General features: G+C 39.1%; 1 protein-coding gene across 2 annotated transcripts in view; it reads left to right on the top strand.

The window, feature by feature from the left end:
* CWF19L2 (CWF19 like cell cycle control factor 2) overlaps positions 1-10,109 on the top strand; it is a 66,785-nt gene extending 56,676 nt beyond the window's left edge. For both annotated transcript variants that reach the window (XM_086481778.1, XM_009957284.2), the window contains exons 13-17: positions 53-169; positions 4,346-4,501; positions 5,847-5,927; positions 8,559-8,660; positions 9,530-10,109. In XM_086481778.1, the coding sequence (XP_086337904.1) occupies positions 53-169; positions 4,346-4,501; positions 5,847-5,927; positions 8,559-8,660; positions 9,530-9,670 (597 nt within the window). In that variant the 3' untranslated portion in view covers positions 9,671-10,109. The remainder of the gene's footprint in view (positions 1-52; positions 170-4,345; positions 4,502-5,846; positions 5,928-8,558; positions 8,661-9,529) is intronic.
* The last annotated feature ends 6,430 nt before the right edge of the window (positions 10,110-16,539 follow it).

The raw sequence follows: 16,539 nt of genomic DNA, 5'->3' as shown, positions 1-16,539 counted from the left end.
GGTATTTAATGCTAGAAAAATGGGCACTTCAGTTTTTATTTGCTTTTTATAGGTATACTTGTCTTTACCAAGCACCCAGTCCCTTACTGAAGGTCACTGCCTAATAGCCCCTCTACAGCACCATACTGCAGCCACTCTTTTGGATGAAGACATCTGGGAGGAAATCCAGGTCAGCTGAGAAACCGTCTCATGTTCTAATGGTTTTGCAACATAATACGCTTGTCATAAGTTCCTATTTTCATAATTTCCAGCCTGGCAGCTCTTTTCTGATTCTGCCAAGGGGCAGAACATTCTCGCATTGTAGATGAAAATTAGTTGTCAAATATTGAAAAAGGGAAATGCAGGGTAAACACTGAAGAAAACTTCCCATTTATAAGCACTAGAAAAAGTTGCCAGGAATGCTGCAGAACCTATGTTGTTGGAGGTCTTTGAAACTAGGTTAGAGGAACGTCTATTGGGGATGACGTAGGTACAGCTGATCCCTTAAAGAAGGTGGAATAACTGGCTTCACGGTTAGGATTTCCTTGGGAGTGCCAAGGAAAAGAAAAGAATTGTCAGGGCAGAAAGATCACTTATAATGAAACAAGCTGAAGATATGTTGTTTACATGTCTTCGGGTTTTTAAGCTAATCTAGGGTGTGGGTGGATGTCAACTGGGAGAGAGAACTATCTCATTCTTCTTCAAATCAGTGAGGTCCCTGTTAGAATCCAGTTTCCTACTTTTTGAAAAGAATTAATAAAGAGCCAAGCATGATAGGTCATGCTTTCTAACTCTCTTATGAAGACATTTTGGAGGGTTTGAGTTCTGTTTTCTTTGGAAAAGGAAAATCAAGGGAGGAATGTAACAAGCCCTTGCCTAAGAGATTGACTGTGATTTTAAATCCCCCCTATGCCATCAGGATTATTACAAGGGGAAAACAACTTGCAACCTCTTATATCAAAATATCGGAGGCTATTTCAGACTAGAGAAAGGCTTCATTGCTTGCAGTTGCTTAGATTTAAAAACAGGTTAATTTGTGAGTTTGAAATAGTTTAAGTAACATCAGTCTTGCCTCCAGCCTGGTAGATGGATTCTCTGATTTTCCAGATTTACTCCCCACATTGATTCTTGTGGCTGATATATTTTTTTATATGGTCTTTGTTGAGCAGGAAGGGAAAGGAGTTCTTTTGTATATGATGGAGATACTTAGGAAAGTTGGATAAGAAGCAATTAAGTGCAACAAGTAGGATCAGGAGGAACAACAGAGCACAGGGAAAAGTGATAAATATGTTTATTTTATGTCTTCTATTTATCCTAATCTCTTTTAACTAAACAGATGATAATTTTTCTACATTTGTATGAGAAGGAAAATAGGATAAAGAAAAGATAAGCAAATGCAGTTCCTGTACTCAATGCTAGTCTTTTCCTTGCTAGAAAATGCAACTAGTTGGTAAAACCATTATCCATTGACCCTGTGAATATATTCATAGACAGTTTAAATGTTTCTTTGCAACAAAGTACTTTGGGAGGTGATAGACGCAGATTTTATTTTTTTCCACTTCTATGTAGTTCGGTAGAAGGAGTCTGGAAAGCTTCAGCAGGAATATGAATGTACACTTACTTAGTGACTAAACTAACTTTCTGATGCCAGAGCCGTATTTTATATTGCTGTTGAGGGGAAAAAAATTATCACACTTTAAATATTCATGAAATGTTGTACTGAGCACATGTTTTAGCTAACTATTTTTGCTGGGATTTTTTTTTTTTTTGTAAGATATGTTGGAATAAAGCAAAAAAGGTTCTTTTATGGTGTATGCCTTCAAGCACTTGAGTTTAACATATTACGTGTTTTAGACTGATGTGCTTGCTTGCCAAAGTAAACATGCATGTAATTTTTTTTAATATGAAAAGATATAAATCTTTACATGTTCTGTATTGATTGAACTGTGACATATATCAATGTCGTGTGCATCCGAGTGTAAGCCAAGCCTACTTAGTTGCTCCTATGAATGGTTTTATCCTTTCCAGTGCTAATTATCCTTGATGTTTTCGGCTGCTCAGAATTTGGAGGAAAAGTGCAACGAGTTTAGAAACAAGAAAATGCAGTCTGGGAAACACTAGCTAGCGTCTGCAGGTATTCTAGGCTTTTCAGTGGATTTGTATTTCAGTTGATGTTGCAGGGTAGCAACTGTAAGTAAGAGTCTTTCCCAACCTTTGGTTTCATGTTTCTCTTACCTTACCGCAGTTGCTTGCTTTGGTGTATTTCAGAAGTAGAGGTGTGGGGGCTGCGATGAGGGGGAGAAGACAACAAGCTATTAATTCAGAGTTGCCTGTCGCTGTGCACAATAAAGTCCTGTATCAGTCACGGTACAGTGATCTATTCACCGGGCAATATCTTCTAGCTGCGTTTCATCGGTTGTGTGAGGGGGGTGGAGGTAGCATTTTCTCGTCACTGCATGGAGCTGCTTGTTTGTGAGAAAAAATTCAGGGCACAAGGGCATGCTTAGGAGAGCTTAAGTATCTGGTTAAGATACATATTTGGCCAAGTTTCTTGGACTTTCAGTTTAATTCATACAAGATGGCAAAGGGGTGGGGAGAAGAGAGCTCAATTTCTAGTCCTGTTGCGTTGAAAACTTGGTAGTGATTTGTTTTCCATCTGTTTTACTTCAGTACTTGATGTTTATGAATATGTGCATTTGCTTATGCTTGTTTGATTCATCAACTCTCCATTTTCATTAAGATAGGGAATCTTAAACCTTTAGGTGGGACCAGCCTTTTAATTGTGGTGTCTGTACTTCTAAGCGTTGACAATTAAAAAAAAAAAATCAATGCAAAAAGGACAACCTATGAGTTATGTGAGTTATGGAACTGTGGTACCTGTGGTCTGTGAGGCCTGTTTAGGTCCTGCTGTTAAAACCATGTTGTTTTATGAGATTTTCTTGGCTTACACTGTGGAAATGGTATAGGGAGCATGTATAATATAAAGATCTTGATTTTTAAAAGCAGTTTTCAAGATCTTGAGACCCTTTCAGAAACATTCAGAGTGACAAAGTCAGATCTTTTGTGCATTTTTGAATGAGTCTCGGAAAGCATCCCTCTGCTTGGTAATGTAGTTCAGTGGCTACATTGTAAGATATAGAGTGATGCTCCTGTGTATCTTGGCTGCAAATACCAACTGCCAAGAGTCAGGGAGCAGCAAGAACGGGCTGCTCCACAGGAGGGCAAGTCAAGGGTGGAGTGCAATGCGCAAGGCAGGTGGAGGAAGTCACTTCACTACCAAAGTGCAGTCCTGTGGTACCTAAGCCAGCAGAAAAGAGCAGATCCTATGACGGTAGACAGGGTCAGCCATGGCCCAGTGATGGCCAGACAGGTCTGCAGTGATGGCTTAGATTCAAGATGAAGTCAGCATGTCGGGGCCAAGATTTGCTGGGTAAATGGCTGGGCACAGGCATCCCTGAAACTTAACTCAGACAAGGACCAAAGGTGAGGGCCTGAGCTTAACTGCAGCCTCCTGAGTGATGGGGGCCAGGCCCCTGCTTCTCACAGCTCTTTTCTCCCCAGCTCTTTCTGCTGCTTCTGATCCCAGCTTACAGCTGCAGCATGTCAGAGCTGCCCATCTGCGTGGGCAGCCGCAGCCCCAGCAGGCAGGAGAGGCTGCAGAGCCTGTTGAGCTTGTGCAGGGCCCTGACACTGGAGCTAGCAAAATTATGAATTGAAATACCCTTTGTATAGGTGCAGCACCTAATCCCTAGAAGGAGATCTGGTAAGTGTACGTTGAGGCCAGACTTACTAAGTATTATATCTGGTTGGCTTCCAAACAGTGAAGATGGTGGTTATAGCCATGGCTTTCTTTATTCTTTGGAGGTAATGTTAATATTTGCCTTAAAGCTACTGGAAATGTCTTTTTTTTTTTTTTTTCCTGCAAACTGTGTACTTGGAGGGAGTAGTGAAAGGATAATAGTATCTATAGTCAGTACAAGCCAAGACATTACGTTCTTAGAAATTGCAAACTTGGGACCTGCTGTTAAAGCTATGTTGTTTTATGGAGCATCACAGTTACAAAGTTCAAGGTAGTTTTAATTTCAACTGTAAAAATGTGTGCAGTATTTATTAAAAACGAGTTTGTAGTGTCAATTATAATGCATATTTCACCATAGTTTTTTAGACTTCCTATGTTTGTATCATAGGAAGTAAAGTTCATATTAAATTGTTGAATAATTCAGAATTTTCCTAGTATGATTGCTGCTGTTAGCTGTCGAATTATGAGTTTGTTATGAATATAATATGTTAGTGAAATAATATAAAATATAATATCTGAAAGCTTTGAAAAGTTAATTAAAATTATACTCTTTTTTTCTTTAAACAGGTGTTCCGAAATGCATTGGTGAAAATGTTTGAAGCTAAAGACTTGGACTGTGTGTTCCTAGAAACGAACATGAGTATGAAGAAACGGTATCATATGGTATATGAATGCATTCCTCTTCCAAAAGAATTAGGAGATATGGCTCCAATCTACTTTAAGGTAAATTAAAATGTTTTTTCTTAGGTCATTTGAATGTATTTATCATAATTCATCTGTTTCTGGAAAACTTTTTTTGATATGCAAATGCAATTTTTGAAAAGATGGATTCTTTGATCCTATTTCTTGATCCTTTCTTTGATCATATTCCTTGATCTTAAGTCAAGCCCTGTGAGGTAATTCTGTTTTTCAGGTAGGGGAAGACCTGTGTGTCACTGTGCAGTGGCCTCGAGTCTGACTGCACTGACAAGTATTGGAAGAAGATGAGAGTATTGTAGTTTCTTGAGTGCTGTAAGGATTGCAGTACTTCTCAACTAAGTCCTGTAGTATAAACTTAAACCCATACATGTGCCTTGGCAATCATAAAGTGAGAAAATAATGTCAACTGTTTTAAGAAATACCGATATATAATGTTTCATCCCCATTTTATTTAAGTAAGCCCAAATTTAACATGTGTCTTAGGCCTCTGATGAACATTAGACAGCATGATAGATACTTCCTCTGTAGCATTTCTGGTCTCTTCCTCTGACTCTGTTAGGAAGGGCTCATTGAAGCTTTTGTCTGGAACCGAGGCCTTTCGGCTTTCAGCAACTGGATCGTGATTTGCCTTTTATAAGTAAATTATTTGTTCTTTGCAAATTTATTTTTGTTTTCTGGAAATAACATGATTGGCTTTTGATGAAGTGGAGCAGTCGGTAGGATGAACAGCAATGCAGTAACTTTTACCACATTAGAAACTCTCCACCTGACTGATTTCATGGCTATGCTTCAAGTGCTGGTAAAACTTGTGTTTTGGTTGAATACTAAAGGAAATGTCATTTGCATGAAACTTTTTTTCAGAAGTTTCCACCATTAAAATATAGAGCAAATGAAATTTAAAAGGTACCTACACTACACTATACCTACTTCCATACTGTAGAGCGTACAGAGGCAGCTTTCAAGGTTTTTAAGCGCAATCAGCCTTCAAAGCTGGATTCTTCTGTTGGTGTTTAAAAAAGAAAAAAGGCTAATATAGTGTAATGAATTCCTAAGAGGTTTTATATGAGCTTAGTACAAAGAGATTGTGACCTTTTAGTTGAAACTTGTTAGAGATAATTTGTCTCAGGCAAAAGTTAAATTTAAAAAAAAAAAAAAAAAGAGGAATAGAATTAAGTGAGTTTAAAGATATTATCCGATGCCTTTATGAAGTGTGTAAATTGTGGAAATCAGAAAGGTTGCCAAATGTAAAGTTACTTTGTTAAGAAATAATTGGTACTTCCAGTGCAATGTACTTCACTACATTGAAAAGTTAGTTCTTTGCTTGCTGTATGAACGACTGTTTTCACATTGAGATAAAATGATCTTACAGAAAGCTATAATGGAGTCTGATGAAGAGTGGTCTGTGAACAAGAAGTTAATTGATCTTTCTTCAAAAGATGTTCGGAAATCTGTAAGTAATAAAATGTATTGAACACTGAATTTCTCAGCAAATTCTTCTCATCTTTTTTCGTTATTAACTGTTTCAAAGAGAGAAGAAAGGGAACACAATTAGATTAGTACATCAGGAGATGGCATAGGTATGATGAGAATTAAGAGTCTGACAACTCTTAACTGACATTAGGGAAAAGATACCCATTTATTTCAAAAATTGGTGGACTGAGCTGCAAGGATTGGTTGAGAACAAAGCTGGCACTTTGAGGACATGCACCAGCATAATTTTCTTGATTAACTTTCAGAATTAAGATAGATCAAAGATCTGCAAATGACTTTCTTGGAAAAAAATATGATGTGTCTTTTTCATTGACTTAGAACAGCCTTTTGTGTTGCTAAGTTTATGAAGCGAAAATATAAATAGCATTGTGTGTCTTTTTTTTCTAAAACCAGAAAGAACAGTACTCTGTCTCCTGGATACTAAACTGAAACATCTTTGTCTATACAAATCTTAAAGGAATAATGCTGAAACTGTTAGTTTGGAAAACATTGTTCCATCTTTTTAATACTAAAGCGAAAGATGTGTGAGATATAGACTTTACCACAAGTAGTTTACTACTATGTAGTAATAATACTTACTTTCTGAAAGTGTCTTTTAGTAAATATAGCACCTTTACACTAAAAAAAATCCTAGTTTAGGAGGAAAAGGAGGTGGGTTTTAATGACGAGACATGAAGCCTGATGTGACAAAGAGGGAGATTAAACGCAGAAGAGTAAGGGATTGGATGGCTGTTTAGTAGGAGAGATTTTGTATATTGTGATGACTCTTGAACTAAACCAACAGTGGTAGCAAATGTAGCAAAAAGACAAAATTTATTCTGCGACATAAGCTGAACTGTCATGTAAATGTAAGGGAAGTCATTTATGGGTCACTTTATTCAAAGTGGTGAGGCTTCACCTGGAAAATTTGGGTCTGGTTTTGAGCACAACATTTTAAGACAGTTAAAGAAGAGGAGAGCATAGGTTAGAAAACTTAACTAAAGAAACTGGTTTAGGGGTTGTGCAGTCTTGGAAAGAAAGACTGAAATGGGATGCGATCGTAGTTTTCTGTATATAGGAGATTGTTTTAAGGAGGATGGTACTTACTTGTTCGCCAGCAGTATTGTGTGCAGACAAGAAGGAATTCAATTAATTTGTAGCAAGGACTTAGGGAAGACTTTAAACTTAAGGTGGGTGTGAACCAAAATCAAAATAGGCATGTTTTGTGTATCTTCTGCTTGTTGGTGTTTCAGAACAGGGAAAGCCAACATCTGTCACAAATAAATGAAGTATAATTTTCTTGACACATGGTAGGGCATCAGGGCATTTGGTTTCTTTAAGAATCTTCTTAGCCATACATTTTTGTGACTATTATATACCCATTTGAAGGTGGGCCAGATTAAGTCATGACACTTATTTAAACTGATACAATGCACCTGAATTTAAATTGTTACACAGTTGTGTGATTTTAACATCATTTTAGGGTAAGTGAAGGGTTTCCTGTGGCCTTCAGGAAGATATGAGAGTATAGCTTAGAGACTGAGCTGAGGTTTGGGCAGTTGGAACGTTGTATTAGGAGATGGTGGTGCCTGGAAGGAGGGTCAGACATGGCTGAGACATCAGCTAAAGGGCGGATTGTGTGCAGAAATTGGGACTATGGTGTCCAGAGGCAGAGCCTAAGCATCCAGCCCTTGCACAGCATCAAGGCCCTCACTGCTGCTTTCTCTGTTCCCTCCAGCAAGGGAGAGGACATGGCCAAGAGAACTGACCCGGCAGCCAGCACTGTTCGGCAATAGCCAAAACACTGGCGTATTATCAACACTGGTTTAGTCACCAGTCCAAAACTCAGCACCATATGGGCTGCTGTGATGAAAATGAATTCCATCCCAGCCAGACCCAATACATTGCCAGACAGAAATAAGATAAAGCTGACATTTTCCTTAAGGTGTCACCTGCTGACCCAATTTTTCCTGATTTAATGATTTTCTTTTTAGTTAATTTCAAATGTTTTATGTTTTTTGCTATGCTCCATTGACCCTCTGGAATAAATCTTAATGATTTTTAGTGAATTTTCAAGCAATGTATGGAACATGCCTTGTGAAAATTGCACAGTTATTTGGACTGTAGCAGAGGAAATACTTGTGAATGTGAGGCTTTGTAAATCTTATCTGTACAGAACATCCTCAACAATTAAGAGTGGAAAATAATTTATTGTAGTGAAACAGCAGAAATTACTTGCAATACTGTAGCAATAAATGAATCCATTTCTCACTCTCTCAGACTGAAGGATCTTTCCTTGTGGCAGGATAACCAGTGTCTCCTCTGTAGGCTGACTGAATTATTAAATTATCCGATTTCACACGTTAATAACTTCCAGTCAGGTAGTGTGTTTTCTGGTGGTATATTCTCCATAGATGTGTTTCCCCTTCCCCTCATTTGTGTTGCTGTTTCTCTGTTGCAATTTTATGCTACACATACTAGGTTTGAGAGGTGGTTTAAAATAAGATATGATACTATCAACTGTAAAACCACTTTCAAATTCATTAAGTTGTGAGGAGGTTAAATGCCTACAGTCTGGTAAACATCTAAAAATGTGGTTTTGTTTGTATAGGTTCCTAAAGGATTACCATACTTTTCTGTGGACTTTGGCCTTCAAGGGGGATTTGCTCATGTCATTGAAGATCAACACAAGTTCCCTCATTACTTTGGAAAGGTATTGTCATGTAAAAGATCAATTTACTAATTATACTCTGTTTTGTAAAATTTAAATAAAATAGATGCTGCAAGAACAGTCAGTTTGATGTCCTTTATCCCAGTTTATTAGCTGGCTTTTCTTCGTGAGTCATCATAACTTGACTTGTTGAATAAAGGAGTAGTTGATTTCTTCACTGGCTGATACTCCGAATGTGATTCTAGATCCACGTTTCTTTTGAATTAATGGGAACTCTAGATATAGTCTAATAGATGGAAAATACTTGTATCTATTTAAGTTTTCATGGCCATAGTGTTCTCATATAGGTGCAGTGACTCCTGGTTGTATAAATTGGGGTGCATACACACACAGGCTCACAGACAGCTCCTAGTAAAATACCTGTGTGGTTCAATTACTCCGTGTGGTGTAGAGAGTATAGTATATATAGGAAGAGCTGCAATAAATTCTTCCTTTCTTTATTATGTCACAGCAATCATTTATGAAAGAGTCAATATTGCAAAAACATTAAGACTGATTGGGAAGAAATATAACTTCAGAAGGAGTTAAGAGCAAAGAGCTTTCTTTTTTTCTGGACTTTTCTTAGTGGCAGATGTACTAATATGTTAACAATCTTGCAATGTTAGGGTATTTATGCGGTGCATTGCTATGCTGTACTTAAAAGAATTTTGCTGAGGCAACCATCTAACAACTACAGTTCTAATTTTTTAATTGGTATACTTTTCAGAATTTCAAGTTTTAGTAACTAGCACTCGAAGACAATGGTGATGAATAATGTCATCATTTGAAAAGATATATTTCTTTATGGTAAAACAGTAAGCAATAAGGTAATTTTGCATTTATCGTTATCTATCCTTCTTCTACTTACAAAGGAAATTATTGGTGGCATGCTGGACTTGGAACCGCGGCTCTGGAGAAAAGGAATCAGACAGAACTTTGAGGAGCAGAGGAAGAAGGTGCTGCAGTTTGCACAGTGGTGGAAACCGTATGACTTTACCAAAAAGAAAGAATGAGCACCTTCCTGCAGTCAAGGACTATATAAGCTGTAAATTATATTAAAGGATATTTCATATGTTAAGAATAACACTAGTGTGTTACGCATTGCTAAAATATTTTTCAAACCAAGGATATTACTTGCCAATTACCTTTTTCTGTTTGGACACTGTGGATCATAGGCGCCTGCAAGCCTGACAAACCAGAAGTTTACAATGGTCTTAGTTTTTCATTTACCTGAGCCGAAACAATAATAATGACGTGGCCATTGGAGTTCTTAAATATGTAGCTTCTGCTTTTGGAGTTTTTATAATCTTTGAGGCAAATGATTTTTTTATATTGTATCTAGTATAGAGCCAGTGCTTAATTATCGTGGTGACTTTTTTGTAGAAAATGGTGTACATTTTAAGAACATTTTGATTAATACAAATACATTATTGCAGAAGGAAGCTCTGCAGAAAATAATTTTCTGACCTTGAGTCCTTGTGTTCTTTAAATTGAGGTCATTGCAGTAATACAAACATTCACATAGGATGTGATTGATAAACCTGCTGCTGCCCCCCTGCACAAGAATTAATGCAATTTTTTGTACTCTCTTTCAATACAAAGTGGTATTTTTCAAGCTGACCTGTTGCACAAGGGTTGATGAGACAGTCCGTAGCTGGTGGCAAATGGAGCCAGGCAGCCCAGAGAGGTTGTGGAGTCTCCTTCTCTGGAGACATTCAAAACCTGCCTGGACATGTTCCTGTGTGACTTGCTGTAGGTGGTCCTGCTCTGGCAGGGGTGCTGGACTAGATGATCTTTCGAGGTCCCTTCCAAGCCCTAACATTCTGTGATTCTGTGGTGGTAAACGACAGCTTTAATGATAACAGTTACTTTTGATGACAATAAAAAACAAGAAAGAGAGGATGGTGGAAGAACCTTAAGGAAAAACACTCTCTAATGGGCAGCAAAGGAGAAAATCTTCACAGGGATCTCCCCAGGTGACTCCTCTCCCCTGGGCATCCCCTCTAGTGCTGCAGGTGGTCCACCATAATACTTTTCTGATAGTAACTATATAGTTTTCATCAGAACCTGCTCAAACTCCCTGCTGGTTGTTCCTGCTTATGATGCTGTTAGTGCTGATTGGAGCGCACTCTGATCAGAGGCAAGAGTTGCACCATAATTGTTAGGCTTTTGCATGGACGTCACTGCGAAATGCCTGTCTGCTATTTAAAGGACTACTGTCTACCGTGTTACTCACTAGGTTTTGTTTTCTCTTTTGTGTAAAAGCTACAAAATGAGGGTAGGAAAGCGTGAGGGAGGGAAAAGGATGATTCTCGCGTCAGTGTCAATCACTTTCTGTGGGAAACCTGACATAGCAGGCTTGGGCTTCACAGGTGCTGAGCTGGGAGAACAGGACAAGGACAGAAGGACATGGATGAACACATTGCCATAGCATCCTCTCACTGCATAAGGGAAAGGGTGCAGACTTGCAAACAAGATTGCAGAGCAACAGGGAAAGGCTCCAAACGGCAAGTGGAAGACCCTTAGCATAGGAGAGGTTAAGGCATTGTGTAAGTATGTCAACATGCTGTTGCTTCTTTCCTGCTGAACCATTGCTCTGTACAGCTCTGTTAACCATTGTGAAGCGCTCAGATTAAGAAACGGATAGGTAAATATTACAGGGTTGAATAAGTGTTCATTTCTAGTTGCTTGGTGGTCTTCTGCAACTTTCCTGAAGAGCTGGTTGTTCCCCCCCCTCCCCCATTTTGGCAAAAACTGCTAGAGGTAGAAATCTACTGTGTTCTGAATTATTTTCTGTAGGATCCTTGTAAATTTGTGTCACTGCAAGAGAAATAACTTAAAAATAAGCTGTCATAATTTTAGTGATTTAATGTCTGATTTATACTATTTTTCACCAGCAAACCATTGATAAAAGGGCCCGTTCTACTGTTCTCCAGTAAGTTTTGGTCTTCCTCAGGCTGCTGGGTGGATTACAGAGCAAATAGGACATGAAATAGTATCTGCTTAGAATGTGGTAACGCTGAAGCAAATTTAGATAAAGTGCAGTCTTTGGTGGTGTAAAGCATAACTAAAAATTATTTTCTTTGAAAGCTCATGTTACTCTGGTCTCAACTGCCCCCTTGGAGGGTAGCCAGGAACCAGCAGAGGTGACTGTCTTTTAAGGCCACAGAAAAGTCTTGAGGCTGGAGATGCAATTTTTCTAAATAATATCACTTCACTCAAAATTTGTGTTCCTCAAGGGAAGCACTGTGTTTCGCAAAGGTTATCTAACTTGTACGCAGAAAAGTCTTTCTCTCTGACTCATGGTCTGTGCATATTTTATTATCATGGTTTCAGCAAAACTACTGATATTCTTTGGACCGGAAAGGACTGTGAAATATGGAGTAAGGGTAACAATCTCACGCTAGTGATACAAGAACATGTGTCTTATCCTACTAGAAGTTTTCAGAGTGGGATACTGAGCTTACTACATACACTGAGAATAGTATCTTGTTGTAGCTGGTCACAAACCAGACATGCATATCTTCAGGTTAATCTATTCCTCTTTATAAGTGTCTTTAAATATTCATGAGGTCATGAGAGTGAGCACAGCTTGTAAGGGGACTTGTGTGGAAGGCATGGTATGCTTAGACTTCAGTCCTTACTCTTATAAATATTAAAATATTTTAAATAGACCTCCTTCATCTGGAAGAATACCCAATACCTAAATTCTTTGGCACTAAGAGGTGGAAAATGTAAATTCAGGTGTCTTTAGGAAGAGCAGGGATCGGAAGCTGGATTTCTTAACATTGCTATAAATGTGCTTCTATGTATGCTTTGGTGTAACGAGGGAGGCAAAGGGACTTCTCTCTTCAAGTGAATCTATGTGTGTGATTTAACAGGTGTTAGAATATATCCATGTCCTGCCCTGTCAGACAGGAAGATTCTTATGTGTAATATGTGCTGCTACTCTTCTGCTCAGTACCTGGCATAAAATGCAATGTCTTCCTGCTATCAAGTCATCCTTTTCCAACTCCGAGTGCTCCCCTCCTTTGTATTTCCGTGCTATGCTGAAGGAATGCTCTCACCAGCATTCCAGGTCTTTTAGTGGTTTCAGGGAAGGTGTGCTGCACTAGCACAGCACCATTGCCTGCTGCTCCATCAAGCTTTGGGTGGGATCTGAGCAGGAACTCAGACTCCAGAGCTTTTTATTCAATTATGTTTGCCACTAAGCTCTCTAGGGAGAACTAGCATGGCTGCTATAGTCAAGCAGATCATCTGCCTCAGGCCTTGATACTTGATTCCTTACCTGGGTCTGTCTTGGGGAAAATGAGCTGAACAGGCTCCTGTGAGATGTCCACTTTCTTCTTTGCTTTTTCTCAGGCTGCACTATTCAACCTGGTATTCCCTAGGCCCACACGGTTGCTGTAGAAAGCTGCCTGAAGCATGAGGCAGTTGCCTTCATATTAAGGACCCATATTTTGAGGTTAAGTTGAAGGAATGCACCATCAATTTGTACCACACGGTTAGCTACAAAATGAAGTGCAAAAGTTGCCATGGTTTCATTATTCTCATCCATAACCGGTGGTTGGCTGATGTCAAGGTGATTGCCTGAAGTCATCTGTTGATGTAAACCGAGGTAATGTAAAATGAGGTTGATGTAAGCTGAGGTAAACTCAGCTAAAACGGAAAGCAAGGCTTTCTGCTAGTTACTGATGTTCTTCCACATAGGTAGTTCTCATATATGTCCATAGTCTATTTGCTTTTCCCTTCTCCTTTTATGTTTTCCTTTGGAGTAACGCTCTGAGATGCTGCATTTAGTGCAATTTTGGTGTCACAGTGGTGGATTGTTGCTTTGTACTTGTTATAATACCTGGAAGAGAACAATGTGGATTTTTGTTGCTTTCTTAGAAAATCAATATAGCAACATTAAATCTTAGGTCTATTTGGGCTGATTTTTTTTTTTCGATTTGTTCATGAATCCAAACAATGAGTTATTCCCAGAGTCATCCTCAAATGGGTTTTTACATATTGAGTTCAACCAACTTGTTTTACATTTCATACAAATTCTGATTAGAAAATAACATGTTAAAATAAATAGTAACTTTCATGGCAAGAGATCACAAATCTCTTGCAATCTACAAAAGAAGAAACATTTTGATGGGTCCCTTAAGGGTTCTGTCTTTGGTCGAAATTTCTTCCGCATTTCCTGTCTTCTGCATCTGTGTTTTTATCATTAAAGCATGTTTTCTCTTTCTAATTCCAGCTGGACTGCTGGATGAAAAGATGTGGAGACACAGGCTGCTATGCTCTTATTTTAAGTGTAGCTGTTTTGGAAACAAGATCCTTAATATTGTAAAGTGCCATTTTTAGCCCTCACAAATCAAGACAATCTAATCCAGTATGAAGGAACAGGCTTTAGAAATACAAGCTTGCTAACATCATAATTCTTGTGTTCATATTGATGTAGCTATGTGCTAACATTACCTTTCTAGATGTTGCATTTTTTTATGTCACTGAAAGTGAGAAGGAAGGGTAACATGCTTCCTTCAAGAAAGTCATGCTGCTACACCCTTTACAGGGCAGTTGGTGTAAATTTTACCCACCAAGTTAAGAACCACTGGAAGACATTTAGAGAACTCCTGTGACTTAATGCGATTTCACTTGAGTTACACTGGGCTTTACACAATTAACAATACCAGAATATGTTCCTTATCATGAGGAGGAGATAGTTTTAAGTACATGAAAGGAATTGTAAATTTACTTGTTCGTGTACTTAATCTGCTAACACTGGATTTATGAAATGTATTAAGTAAACCTTAGGCCTTTCATAAGCAGCTTGTGGCATCCATAGAAGAGGAGGAGGAGGACAGGAGATAATGTTATCTAGTTGAATCCGAGACAACATCAGGTACATTTGTGACATCCCTAGATCTGTTTTCTCTATGAAGACCTCTGAGGAGGGAAAATCCACAGCCTTCCTGGACAACCTATTCCAGTATTCACTCTTTTCATCATGAAATGTTTGTCTTCCCACTCTTTAGTCTGAATTGTCCATGATTCAAGTCCAGTATTTATTGTCTTGTCTCTTATGAATGTGTGAAACATTATTTCATTCTTTGGAGCTTCCTTTTATATGTTTGAAGACTGCAATTAAGTTGTCTTTCCAAATTCTAGTCTTCAGGTTAAACTGTGCATACTCTTCCAATGTTTTCTTGTACATTGTTTTTTCTATTCTTCTTATTGTTCTTTTATTGCTCTGGAGACTTGTGGGTTTATAAAGATGCGATGGAAGTCTCGAGAGTGGATATATCTCAGTGAGATGTTACTGGCATGTCTGATATGAAAAGGTTACTGCCATTCTTGGTGGAGTATTCTCCTATTCATTCCCCCTTTAGTGCAGTGTGCCTGTTTCACAAGAGTATGACATAGTGAAGCCCATGACTCCCTGCAATCTTCAGATCCTCTTCTGCTCCCAAGTCAACAGTTTGCTATTATTGCTGGATATTTTTTGCCCAAGTCTACGCTCTTGCTCTTTGTTGACTTTGTTTCCTTTTCATAGACGATTTTTTTCCATTTTGCTGAGATAATTTTGAATTCTATTTTACGTTTTTAATTTTTTTTTACAGCCACTTGAGTAATCTACAAAACTAAGCATCAATGTTGTACTGTGGCAACTAGAAATCGATGCCACATCCATGTGTACCCTGCTATATTTGTGTACACTGGCTAAACTGTTTCCCTGCTATCACTTCTATTGTTGCTGATGGACGTGCTGCAACTTCTGATACCGTTACTCTTGCTATGGATGTGGGTGCTGGGGGCATCACAAGTAGCAAAAGCAATAGGAAGTGTAGCTTTAGACAAGTCAAAAGCTGGTATCATCTGGGAAATGTGAGGTGGAAATGAACTCCAGGATTATATTCTGTGTTTCCATGAGGAAAAAATGGTCTGAAAATCAGACATTCCTGCCTGGCTGTGTCCCTTCTCAATGTCTTGCACACCCTCAGTCTTTTCACTGGGGGGCAGGGAGGGAAACAGAGAAGACCTTGACACTGTGCAAACACTGCTCAGCAGCAGCTGAAACATTAGTGTGCTATTGCTGTTTTGGTCACAAATCTAAAACACAGCACCCTATGAGCTGCTATGAAGAAAATTGGCTCCATCCCAGCCAAAACCAACACAGACACAGGAGAAGAACATCAGGTTCTACTCAGACTTATATGTAGTTTGACTATCTGGTAATTGTATAGGATCAGAATGTAAGATGCCAAATCTCTAATTTCTGAGCTGTTTTTCTCCCTTTAAAGACTGTCACTGCATATCACAGAATCACAGAATGTTAGGGACCTCGGAATACCATCTAGTCCAACCCCCCTGCCACAGCAGGACCACCTAGAGTAGGTCACACAGGAACGCGTCCAGGTGGGTTTTGAATGTCTCCAGAGAAGGAGACTCCACAACCTCTCTGGGCAGCCTGTTCCAGTGCTCTGTCACCCTCACAGTGAAAAAGTTTTTCCTTATGTTAATGTGGAACCTCCTGTGCTCCAGCTTGCACCCGTTGCCCCTTGTCCTGTCATTGGCCATCACCGAGAAGAGCCCGGCTCCATCCTCCTGACACTCGCCCTTTCCATATTTATAAACATTAATGAGGTCACCCCTCAGTCTCCTCCAAGCTAAAGAGACCCAGCTCCCTCAGCCTTTCATCATAAGGGAGATGTTCCACCCCTTCACCATCTTTGTGGCTCTCCACTGGACTCTTCTAAGCAGTTCCCTGTCCTTCTTGAACCGAGGGGTCCAGAACTGGACACACTATTCCAGATGGGGTCTCACCAGGGCCGAGGAGAGGGGGAGGAGAACCTCTCTCAACCTACTGACTGCACCCCTTCTAATACACCCCAGG

The sequence above is a fragment of the Leptosomus discolor genome, chromosome 1 (genome assembly GCF_034619465.1).
Source record: "Leptosomus discolor isolate bLepDis1 chromosome 1, bLepDis1.hap2, whole genome shotgun sequence".
Classification (NCBI taxonomy): domain Eukaryota; kingdom Metazoa; phylum Chordata; class Aves; order Leptosomiformes; family Leptosomidae; genus Leptosomus; species Leptosomus discolor.
The sequence above is the reverse complement of the archived record's forward strand: the minus strand, read 5'-3'. Positions and strand labels throughout refer to the sequence as shown.